The sequence below is a fragment of the Suricata suricatta genome, chromosome 12 (assembly GCF_006229205.1).
Source record: "Suricata suricatta isolate VVHF042 chromosome 12, meerkat_22Aug2017_6uvM2_HiC, whole genome shotgun sequence".
Lineage (NCBI taxonomy): Eukaryota > Metazoa > Chordata > Mammalia > Carnivora > Herpestidae > Suricata > Suricata suricatta.
The window spans coordinates 66,437,012-66,449,706 of record NC_043711.1 but is presented as its reverse complement, the minus strand read 5'-3'; the positions used below and the strand labels follow the sequence as shown (position 1 = coordinate 66,449,706).

At 37.4% G+C, this 12,695-nt stretch overlaps 1 protein-coding gene across 1 annotated transcript in view; it reads left to right on the top strand.

Moving 5' to 3' along the window:
• LOC115274014 (ADP-ribose glycohydrolase MACROD2-like) overlaps positions 1 to 12,695 on the top strand; it is a 1,308,895-nt gene that overhangs the window by 1,246,710 nt on the left and 49,490 nt on the right. The window contains exons 11-12 of the mRNA XM_029917378.1: positions 4,567 to 4,641; positions 4,903 to 4,995. Of these exons, the coding sequence (XP_029773238.1) occupies positions 4,567 to 4,641; positions 4,903 to 4,995 (168 nt within the window). The remainder of the gene's footprint in view (positions 1 to 4,566; positions 4,642 to 4,902; positions 4,996 to 12,695) is intronic.

Sequence of the window (12,695 nt, the reverse complement as noted above, 5' to 3'; positions counted from 1 at the left end):
CTATGTTCTACAATCTTTTAAAACCTCATAATGTGTTTCATAATGGTTGCTCTCACATTAAAAAAAAAATGCTGCTTCTTAGATTTCCTCTAATCCTTAAATTAGAAATTCTATTGCTATTTTCTGTTCTCTGTATTTATCATCATTTTGTTTCCCTGTGCTCCCTAACTTTGGCTTTCTTAGTGAATTTTAATTCAAAAGTTTGATTTCTAAGCCATTAATTTATCTTAGTGTTTATTCTTTTGTATGACGTCCACTGCTGGTGCTGATCCTGTCATTGTGCTGTTAGGCTTGTAGATTTTCCATATTGTCTCAGACAGTATCTATCCTCTTCATTCAATCCATCTTTTTATTTCCTTATTCATCAGTTTTTGCAAACACAAAAACACTGTATATGGTTTTTGTTCTATGAATATATCTTTCACAAAAATATATTTCTGTTACTACATAATTTCCCTCTTTTTTAATTTTTCATTTGTTAAGTTCCCTGTTTGTTTGGATAGCTAGGAAAAGCTATCCAGGCAAGATGTCTGCCAGGAAATAAATTGAGAAATCCCTTCACTTTCCATGTGATATAAAATCTCTCTCCATCCAGCTATTCTGCTATCTATCCAGTATTTATCTAGGACAAAACTGGAATGCAAAACCCATGGTTTTAGTTTTATCAGAAATAGGATTGATAAGGGGCGTCTGGGTGGCCCAGATGGTTAAGCATCTAACTTTGGCTCAGGTCATGATCTCGTGGTTTGTGAGCTTGAACCTCGTCCCGGGCTCTGTGCTAACAGCTCAGAGCCTGGAATCTGCTTCAGATTCTGTCTCCCTCTCTCTCTTCCTCTTCCCTGCTCACACTGTATCTCTCTATCTTTCTCAAAAATAAATAAACATTTTTTAAAAAGTAAGATTGATTTCCTCCCATCCCATTCCTTGAGGCTGAATTTATAAACTTGATTTTAGAATTTAACATTTACCCTCATCAAATTTCATCTTATTTTGTTTGTTCTATTTAAGAGTACTTCGGTCTTAATTTTGTTGTTCAATATACTAGTTATCCCTCTCAGTTTCCTATGATCTGAAAATCTGGTACGAGTAAATTTTTCATAAATTTGAACTCTGTTTCACATCTTATTAGAAAGAACTTCGTGCATATTTAGTTTTTTTTTCCCTTGCAACTATGTATTTTAAGGACAAGTATTGTATCTATTTTATTTAACGTCTAACCCCAACCTTGGACATAACGACCATTTTGTAGCACGTAACACATTGTAAAATAAGTGACCAATAGTGTGGCATCATCATTTAATATGGTACCCAAAGGTGAAAAGAGTGGAGATGGGTTTTGGGGAAAAGATTTTGCACACGTGTCTCCTCCATATTGAAGAGTTTTATGGCCAGTAGTATCATGACATTGTCTGGAGGAGAAAGGCCACACGTGGAATTCTCATACATTCCTGGTGGGAGTGTAAAGTGGAACAAAGTTTTCAGAATGCTGTTTGTCAGGGTTTAGTAAAGCCAAACATGTGTTTCCTATTACTTAGCAATTTCACTTCTTGGTTTATACATAACCAAGTGATACAAATACATATATCCACCAACACACACACAAACACATATAAATGTTTGTAGCAGTGATATTCATAATAGTGCCAAACTGAAAATTCAACATCTATATGACATAATATATTCAAGTAGTGGAATAGTATACATCAATGCAAAAAGAACAAACAACTGACATATGCAACTGGGATCAATATCAAGGAAGACGTGAAAAAAGTAAGCTGTAAGAGCATATAGTGTATGTTCTGTTTTTATGAATTTCAAAAACAGACACAATTGTTACCTAGTACCTAATGGGGGGTATCCATAGGTACCAACAGAGGTCACTAGTGCTGAAGGGTTCTTGTTCTGGATGGTGATGTGAAAAGTCATCAAGCTATACACTTACGACTTGTATGTTTTACTATAAGCAAATATATTCCTCAATTTAAAAATTAAAAGGCAAAAGCATCTGGTGGGGCTCAGCAAGTTAAGCGACCAACTTTGACTCTGGTCATGCTCTCTCAGTTCTTGAGTTTGAGCCCCACAACAGGTTCTGTGCTGACAGCTGGGAGCATGCTTGGATTCTCTCTCTCTCTCCCAATCTCTGACCCTCCTCCATGTGTTCTCTCTCTCTCTCTCTCTCTCTCTCTCTCTTCCTCTCCCTCTCTCTCTCTCAATAAAAAAATAAATAAAAAGGCAAAATAAAGATATTTCCAGGCAAAATGAAAAGCAGAAAGGGCTGTATGGTCAGATAAACCGAGTTGAAAATTTTGAAAGCAGAAGGGGGATCACAATACGTTGCAGGGCCAAAGTGATAATTAGAAATAATGTACATGAAGTGTCTGGGCCAAGGTTAGCATTTTTCATAGGATAAATAACTTGCAGATACACATATATCCTCGAGGCCAGTGCTTCTCAGGCATTAATGAACATACGGATCACCCAGAAATCTTGTTAAAATGCAGAATCTGACTCTAGGTCTGAGATGAGACCTGGACTCCTGTATTTTTGAAATCCAATGTTGCTTACCAAGCACCATAGGCTAAGTAGCAGTAGAAAACAATGGAGGCAAATGGAGTTTATCAGCAGGGGAAACATCTTGATCAAATCTTTGTTTTAAAAGATATTTCTGCTAGCAATTCACAAGACTGACTACAGGAGAAGAAAATGACAGATCCACGAGACAGATAATATATCCCTAAATGAGGAAAGGGGCAGGTGAAATGGAAAGTGGAAAAAGAGATTTAAAGAATCATCAAGACTTGTCATTACATTGCATCTGAGGAGTGATGACAGAAAGTCATCAAAGACAGCTTGAGATATTTAGCTTCAATGATCAGACAGATAAATATGCCAAAGTTGTAATTATTTTATCAGATCCTTTTGATTAAAATCGAGCTCAAGAAGAGTGATGTCAAGAAACTTCTTTTTTAAGTCATGCTAGAAGAGCATGAATCAAGGGGAAGCCATAGAGTGAGCAGCTTAAGAATAATTATATTAAAAAGGATACTATAGGGGTGCCTGAGTGGCTCAGTCGGTTGAGCAACCTACTTCAGCTCTGGTCATGATCTCACAGTTCACGAGTTTGGCCCCACATCGGGCTCTGTGCTGACAGCTTGCTCAGAGCCTGGAGCCTGCTTTGGATTCTGTGTCTCCTTCTCTCTCTGGCCCTGCACTGTTCATACTCTCTCTCTCTCTCTCTCTCTGTCTCTCTCTCTCTCTGTCTCTCTCTGTCTCTCTCTCTTTTTCTCTCTCTGAATAATAAATAAATGTAAAAAAAAATTTTTAAAGAGGATACTATAAAGAGTTGTTTTAGTTAGCTTTGCTGCAGTAACAAATAATCCTCAAAGTCTCATTGGCTTACAGCAACAATGGTTTGTTGTGTCTCTGCTTGGTTCTGCTCCACATGTTTTCATTCCAGGATATAGACCCGAAGAAGCACATTCTATTAGGAGCAAGAAAGATGGAGGAAACATGCAATGGATCTTGAAGATTCTGCTCAAGTGTAGCATCCATCATGTGTGTTCCTGTCCCATTTTGTAAACCATGTCATCCTATTGGCTTAGTGTCAGTGAGGTGGGAACAAACACTTGTCCCCCAGGGGCCACTGCAGATCACATGGTCACAGACATGGAAGTAGAATCCTCTTAAGAGAAGTAGGGGCATGTTGTAACAATAATGCAATCTACCACAGGGATGTGCCCAGGCACAGCCCAGGCCCCTCCGCATCCCCCTCTTGCCTATAACCAACTCTAACTCTAGACTTTTAAAAAAATCAACAGTTAAATGTTCTCAGCATTAAAATAAATAAATATTCTCAGCACAAAATCTTTTATTAAAATGAGACAAATGGACAGATTTCAATTTCCTCTCTTAATGAGTACTTAAATATTCTAACCTCTATATGGGGGGAGTAAATGGGGAGAAACCAGGGGTGTGTGGAAGAAAAACACCATTACTAGATAATCAGCCTTGGAGTAATCAAGAGTTGGCTGAGCTCTCTCCTGACCTTTGCTGTATTTCGTAGGTGTCCTAACAGAATGGTTGAGCTGTTAGATGACCGGGTCCCTGTGTGCTTATATACTTACTTTTTCATGCTTATTTAGTGGGATAATGAAAATACTAGTGTTTTCACTTTCTAGGAATCCTCAATATAGGGAATGTCTATATCTTAAAGGGAAATTAAGTGTAGATAACCCATATGGCCCAGGAATTATTTAAAATTTCAAAACGTCCAGGTTGTGCCCATCGACATTCAGCGCATTGATAAACTAAATACCAATTACACCAGTTGGTTCAAAGAAGAAATTTTTGCCTAATTGTCAAGATGGCTCTCATAAAATAAATAGCATAAATCTGATGATTTGAAAAACTGTCCACATTGGTTCAAAATTGTTCTCTGCCTCTCCATGCATGACCAAAAAGAGGGCTTTTGAATTTTCTGCTTTTTCAAACCAGGGATAAAGTTACAGTCATTCATGTCTCATTTTTTTTTTAATTTTTAAATTTTTCGATCACTGTTCTTAACAGGACAAGAGCATGATTCAATGAAGAATGAAATAAAAATTGAGGCAGAGTCCCAGAGCTCACATATGGAAACTGAAGGTATTAAAGCCAAGTGTGTTGTTATCAGAGAATGAGATGAAACTGAGCCATGACTTCTGTATATCCCTTGCATGTGAGTGGTGTGTGTCCATGTTTCGGGCAATGATTACTGGAGAATGGCAATAGTGTTCTGCTTTGTGTGCCTGTGAAAACTTGGAGGGGGAAGAAAAGAACTTGAAGTTTCTCTGCTTTAGTCACTGTGTTCTCTAAATGATGCCAATTAAAACATCCCTGAGTGTTCTTCTGTCTCTTTCTATTTAGAGCTTTCAACAAACCAAGAAGATGCCACAACTGTGGAGCCACCAGAAGTGATCCTGCTAACAGATGACCAAGAGGAAGAGGAAGGTGAAAAAGGTAGGACTGCTCTTAAGTATCCCATCAGGAATAAAGAATTTTTTTGGATTCTCGCCTAGAATGCAACCATCAGTTATCCTCCAGAAAGAGCAGCCTGTGAAAGGGGGAAAATGAACATTTCTTTCATCCTCAGGCTACTTGTGAGAGTAGAATAATCTAGAAGTAGCAAAGGAAGATATTTGTGACAGTTTTCTTTTGTTGTCCTTCCAAACAGTTTGAAGATTTTTTTTTATTATTCATTTCAATTTAATTTAATTTAAATATTACAGCATTGAGAAAGCCTATAAGAAATCGAAATTAGGGACTAGACGGATAAGAGTCTTAGAGAGTCTGAGATGGCTTTAACACACACACATTAACCTTTCTGTATTGACTTCCTTCTGTCGTCCTTCATATGGAAGTGATTAAGGAAGCAATTTATGTAAAATATACACATTATATGAACCTTCTCAATTGCAGGCCTTGTCCACTAATACTAGGATCCAATAATATTGAATACTGCTAAAAAAATAATAAGTGAGCATTTTAATGATTTCTGAAGCCATAGGAAGAAGGAATACTTTGTAAATTTTAAAGCACTACTGGGGGCATGAAGCCAATATATTGGACAAAGACAGACATCTTTTTAAAGCATCGATCTTAAAAACTATTATCAAAGAAATTTAGCATGTATTGAAGAACTTAATGAATTCCATTTTTAAATATAAAGCAATCTCTTAAAAGAAGCTCAAATATGAAATAAAAACTGAAATAATTTGTCTGGTATACTACACCATAAGTCATGCTGCTGTTAAATAAATATGTGTTTGCAAAGCAGTTACGAAGTAATAACTTGACAGCCCTTCTTTATAGAACAAGGGGATCAATTTTGTTTCCAAATTAAAAGGCAAACATGATCTCAATAGTAAAATCAGGTCAATAGTAACTACTGCCTCCAGATTATGAACTCTTCTTGGCAAGGGGCATTGACACAGTTTAATTACTAAGCTGGATTAGTACTTTTGACATCTTTTAAACATTTTCACTGTATTTAGAGCACAATATTCTTCCATCCTAGCTCAGGCTCATGACACCAAGTTCCCGGCAAGTCTAGTAAATGGTGTATCTGTAATATTTTAAATCCGACGATGGTAACAGCCCTTACTTCAGACACAGTTACGTGGGTCTGCTCTCTTCAGTTGTAATTCTAAAGTGTAAAATACACAATGTCTTGCCCGCCTGCTTAATTTCTCTATAGTGGAAATCATTTACTTTGTATGTCATGCCTCAAGACATGCAAATAAGGAAGATCAAACAACTGGTATACTTTCTTCTTTTTTTCCAGTTTGTTTGTGTTTTAAGATTAATTATTTATTTGAGAGGGAGAGCGGAAGAGAGAGATTTGAGAGAAAGAGAAGGCAGGAGAGGGTGAGTTGATCATGACTTGAGCCAAACCAAGAGTCAGGCGCTTAACCAACAGAGCCACCCAACCTCCCAACATTTTCTTCTTTTAAACTTGACCTACACAGGAAAAGCTGGGATTCAGCACACCTTGCCAGGTCTCCTTTGGTTCTTCGGCATCGAGTCCCCCTCTAATTCCTGAGCAGTTAAATACCCACCTCCCTCTCCCTTGCAGGGATGCCAAGTGCTCTATAGCAAATGGCAGAATGACATATCAGAAGTGAAGTCAAATTCTGCTACTTGCTTGTGGCAACTTTGAAGTTGGGTTTCTTTTTTTGAAATGTGACTTTTCACTGCAGGAGAGTAATAGTGCCTGAGGACTAGTTTTCCCTCTCCTTCCTTACCAGAGATGCTGAACGTGGCCCTGTCTTGCATACTCCTGTTTAAATTTGAAATACCATAAGATGCAATCGCTTATCATCCTATTCTTTGCTTCAAAGGAAGAGTTAATAGGTAGTCAGCTTGCTACACTTACGAAAAGTCACCAAAGAAAAGTGGGGCAATGTAGATTCAGGATGCTGTGTGTGCAGTAGCTCTGGCCTCATTAACAAGCTGGGTGGTCTTAGGCAAGTTATTTAAACTTTCCATGCCTCAGTTTCCTCATCTGCAAGGTGGTGATCACAAAGTCACCTGTCCCGTACGGTTGAGGAGAAGCTTTAGTGAGCGACCCACGTACAGAAATTACAATCCCTGCCACACAGAAAGCACTCCAGGTTTGGTGTTTCTCATCCTTCGATAAATTGATAACAAAGTCAGGACGACCCGCATGTGGAGCTTCTCAAGCCCATCCACTATCCTTCCTAACTATTTTGAATCCAGAAAAACTTCATATTTCCCTCACCAAAAAAAAAAAAAAAAAAATGTTCTGCACAGTTCCTACTCAGCACTGTCTCCTACAAGCAGTTTCTGCATGTTTATTCTTTTCTATAAATATAGAACAATTACTGAATGGTGAGGAGAGAGGCATCTCTCTCTATTCAGAAGCCCCTTTCTCTTCATCAAGATGTCAATCATCTATTGCAGAAATGCTGATCCAGCCATAATTTCTATTTTTAAAAGAAGATGTCATTGATCTATTGGTAGATCCATGGAATAAAAGTACTAAATAAATGAAATCAGGACAAATTTTTTTTTTGCTTTCTTTAGACTCACAAAATTAGAAGCTTGGCTGAAACCGCTTTGAGAATATAGCTCCACATCTTGTGTATATTCAGTGTCTCTTCATGAGAGACCGTATTAAAAATTACTCCAATCTACAAACAAAACAAATGAATATTCTATTACATTTGCAGGAGTCTTTATGGCTTTAGGAAATATGGGTTCTCTTTTACTTTGGGAATCTAAGGAGACAGAAAGTGGTTGCTTTCAAAACATTTCAGACCAGGAAAAAAATGTATAACCTTTTTCTCTCATTTTGTAGCATTTTATAAGATTAGAAAATGTAGATAATCTTCAGGATACATCTTCTGTGGCTCCCTGGTGTATGGGCACAGATGTTACAACATTAAGTTTTAAAGTTAGCTCTACCAAAATATGGGTTTTGAAAAGTAGAGAAAATATTCAGCAGAAGTTCATGCTGATAAAATTATACAATAGCACAATGGACATATCCCTGGGAGATCTGAAATACAAAAATTTCAACAGGCATCAAGTGAGCTTTCACATATGGCGACGTTTCTCCAAGAGCTTCATTGCCTCTTCCTAAATGAGCCCAGTTTTATCCCTTCCCAGCAGGATATGCAGCACATATGAAATCCAGTAAAATAACCCCATTTAGGCTGATAACCCTAATAGGAAAGTAATACTATAGGAGATCTCCTCTAAACGGGATCTCATGGTTTTGCATAAAATAGAAAGCCAGCATTAAAACATGTTTCCAAACGTGTTTATTCCTAGTTGAGTTGAGAAATATTTGACATAAAATCTTAACTATGTCATACTGTTGTCCTTATTAAAACACATAATTTTCATTTATGATTTATTATGAATATATTGGACTTTTTCTTCAAGTGCTAAAATGGAAGGCATATATCCCAATTATTTTTCTCTTATCAATTGGTAAGTGTAATATGAAATTGTAATTCTTTGTTCACTTAAGGTTCACCAAATTGTTAACAGAGACTTCAGGTCTACAGTACAGTCTAAGTCAGACTTTCTTGGGAAAAGATGGATATAGACAGGCATAGACGCAGAAAGTGAAGTAGAAGCCAGCAACAAGTATAAAGTATCATGTTCTTAGACTTTTGTTTGGTGTGTAACAAAGTGTATGCAAATCCACGGCTTCTAGCTCTGGCTGTGGGGTTCCTTTAACATCTAGGAATCCCAGTTTCTGGGATCATACAAAGAGGGCCATGAACTCAATAATGCAAATATGAAGTTCCCCAATATTACAATTTCCTCAGAAGGCCAAAATATCACATTCTTGATAAAACAAGGAGGTGAGGGCAACATGGGAGCCAATGGTCATCAACACACAGAGAAGTTCGTAATTATAGGTTTTACTCAGTTTTACTTATTGCATTCTACTGATGAAAATGCAGAGATGCCCTGGGCCAGATAAAAAGATCAGCCAAATCAACCATATTGTATTTCGGGACTTAACTAATAATTGGACAGCTGATTATCCCCTGAAGACATTTTAAATGGGGAAAAAATGCATTTTGACTCAAATTAAGTTTCCACACAAATTCTACTCAGAATGAGGCCAGATTCCCACCACCATCTTCCTTATCCATGTGGGAAGTATCCTTTCTTGCAGCTCCTCTGGCCTGGCCGCTGTGTCATCTTTTGGTGAACACATAGTGAACCCCTTTCTCTTCTGCGCCTACCAGTCAAATCCAATAGGGATTCATTTTTGTCTACAAAGCACCGCTGTACAGCCCGTGGTGTCCGCCACTATTGATGGGTTTCTTGCATGGCCGACAGAGCCCTTTCGTCTCTGCTTGACAAGCAGCCTCCGCACCAGCAAAGCAGCAACAGGCAGCATCCGAGGCTTCCGGGCTTTCATACTCCAGCCTGGGTTCTTTGCTCTAGAGAATCATAGTCTGGGTATATAGTTGATTCCCACAAAATATTACATGAGCTTGCACCTCAAGTAATTAACTTACTGGAACTCTCTATTTTCAGAAAGTCTTCTTATCTCATCGTTTCAAATGAAGTCAGCTTTAATGATGCCGTGTGTTTTACATTAACAGCGTGACAGTTTTGTTTAGGGGGGACCGTTTCATGTTCAGATAGTTTCTTCTGCTACTGGTCTTCTTTCCTCATCCTATTTCGTGGCTGAAATTTGTCGACCAAATTTTGTGTCAAAATATAAGATAAATTCATAATGCCGATCACTGTACAGGTCTTATGAATATTTTGAAATGCTTAATGAAATCACTTGATTAAATACATTGAACAGAAAAATTGTAACCTTTCCAGCTTAATTATTTAGGTTTTCCCGCATATCTGTCTGGATGCAGCATATACATATAGAACCAGTTCATTCAAATTACACTGTATACATGGTCAAGATACATGGCTTTTTAAATTTTATTTTTAGAATGCTAATCTTCTTCACATTTCTCCTTCAAATAAAAAATTATAGTTAAAAAACAAGAAGAGTGAGTAGTATGTTCAGGGCTACAATAATAATTTTTGTTTCCATACTGTATATCCGAATGTATGTGCATAAATTTATATTCAACATCTACTCAAAATTTAGGCTTTTGGCCAAATCCTCTAGCTAGCTGGGATTAGCTTGTCTTTCAAGATTTAGAAAAATTTAGCCTGAACTTCCATTCTACATGTAAGAGAGAGAGGGGGGAAGTACTAGAAACTTAAGGATATGTGTAGGCTTAAGTGAACATCAGGATCAAAACGTGTCAACCCTATCAGGGGAATTTTCAAAGATCATCTCTTCTAATAAATCTCCAGCATCTAGCTTTGTTCCTGGACCCACTTTGTCTTTTTTTTATTTTTTCCCCTCCCTAACTCCCCAGTTTCATTTACAGTTTGACTTTGTACCTTGCCTAGATTGCCTGGTCTTGCCCTGAGGCACATGGCAATGTGGCTTCTCAGAGTAATTTGCAAAGATGAAACAGACCTCTCCCTTAAGCAGAATTCTGTCTCCAGGTGTGGAACTTTTTATTCCTCTCTGCTCCGTTACAGTTCTGCAACTCTCTGTGCACAGCATACCTTAATCCTTATCATACCTCATGAAGAGATTTTTACCCGCATCTAAGCATAATATTATTTTGCATACACCTTTAAATATTCCAGACAATTAGTCTTCTCTAAAGATAGTGAGTAAATTGTTAACATTGGGTGACATGTTCATTACATTTGCCTTCTGCTCCAAGATATTAAATAATGTGACATTATAATTTTCAGAAAGATAAAATCACATAAAAGATTTTCTTTTTTTTTTAATTTTTTTTTAATGTTTTATTTATTTTTGATACAGAGAGAGACAGAGCATGAGAGAGGGAGGGGCAGAGAGAGAAGGAGACACAGAACCAGAAGCAGGCTCCAGGCTCTGAGCTGGCTGTCAGCACAGAGCCCGACGCGGGGCTCGAACCCACAAACGTGAGATCTGACCTGAGCTGAAGTCGGAGGCTTAACCGACTGAGCCACCCAGGCGCCCCTAAAAGATTTTCTTTAAATCATGAACTAATGAGGGAACTAGTAAGATATAAAACTGATTCAAAAGAGAATTTTAGATTATATATCTCCATAATATACATACAATCAGGAACACTAAATATAGCCATGCATACACACACACATAAATAACTCCAGGTTACTGAAATTTGAAAGACTTGTTAACTTCATATAGGCCAATAATATATATTCCTTCTTCTCTACCAAACCAAATTCATTTGCAAGGCTGTAAACAAGTCTTGTCTTTTTTACCACCAGTTTTCTACAAGTTAACTTCTTTTTTTAAATTTTTTTGATGTTTATTTATTATTGAGAGAAAGAGAGACAGACAGACAGAGCGTGAGCAGGGGAGGGGCAGAAAGAAGGAGATACAAAATCCAAAGCAGGCTCCAGGCTCTGAGCTGTCAGCACAGAGCCCGACATGGGGGTCGAACACACAAACCACAAAATCATGACTTGAGCCAAAGTTGGACGCTTAACCGACTGAGCCACCCAGGTGCCCCTCTACAAATTAACTTCCACCTGTACTGATAAAATAGTCTAGTTAGTAAAAAGCTAATCAAAGGAATAACACACATAGGATCAGATAGTCCCCCCACCATAGTCCCCAAGAGTGTGCTCTACAATACCCAGCCTTCCACAGGTGGGTCACACTCTCTTTTGTCCACTGTCAAGTCTTAGACAATCTTTCTTGACACTATACAAAGGTAAAATGTCATTTTTATCCTTTTTTCCATTTCACTGAATTCATCAGTGTTGGTTATCTGATATGTTTAACAGACAGTGATAAAACACAAGGGCAGTATTGGGGTAAGGCAGAAACCTCTAATTATATCTCTGAGATTTTGTTTTGTTGCTACTATTTTGTGCCAAGGGCTGTTATTCTACATACACTGAAGATGGGCATATGCTGTGGATGTACACATACTTCTAAGATGCCACAATTCATGATACACCATTATTTTACATATCATTAAGAAATTTTTTAATCTTGCCAATTAAAGTAAGAAACATTGTCTTATCATTTAGATCTTTTATTTTGCAACTACTAAAATAATTTTATAATTATTCTATAGCTGTTAAAATTACTATACATAGAATTTTGTCATAAATAACTTTGGAGAATACGTAATGAGAAACACATTAAATAAATTAGTTAAGGTATTACTAAAATTTCATCAGATACAGGGTCTACTTCTAAATCAATTTCAATAAGAGTTATCAATATCTGTGTTGTTTCACACACTCCACTCTATTGTGTTAAACATGTGGATGGTTCAGACTTTAAGAGAATCCAGAAAGAAATTAAAAGGCACTGTGCTATTATTATTAAGGTAGAACTACCTTACATTTTTTGCTTCTACTTAGAGACAGTTGCTAAACACTTCCGATTTACTACCTCCTCAGTTCCTTCCCTAGTTCACTGTTATTTCCAAGGATTTTCTTCTAAGCCAATGAAACCCATTCACTACTAGGAAAAACTCAGCCACGCCATTTTTTTTCAATTCCCATGGATGCCAAATTTTTTTTCAGACATGTCAACAGATTATTATTCTCCTGCTCTTTTTGCCCTTTTCCTGACACCAGAATACGACTGTGTTCCTGCTGCAGAATAC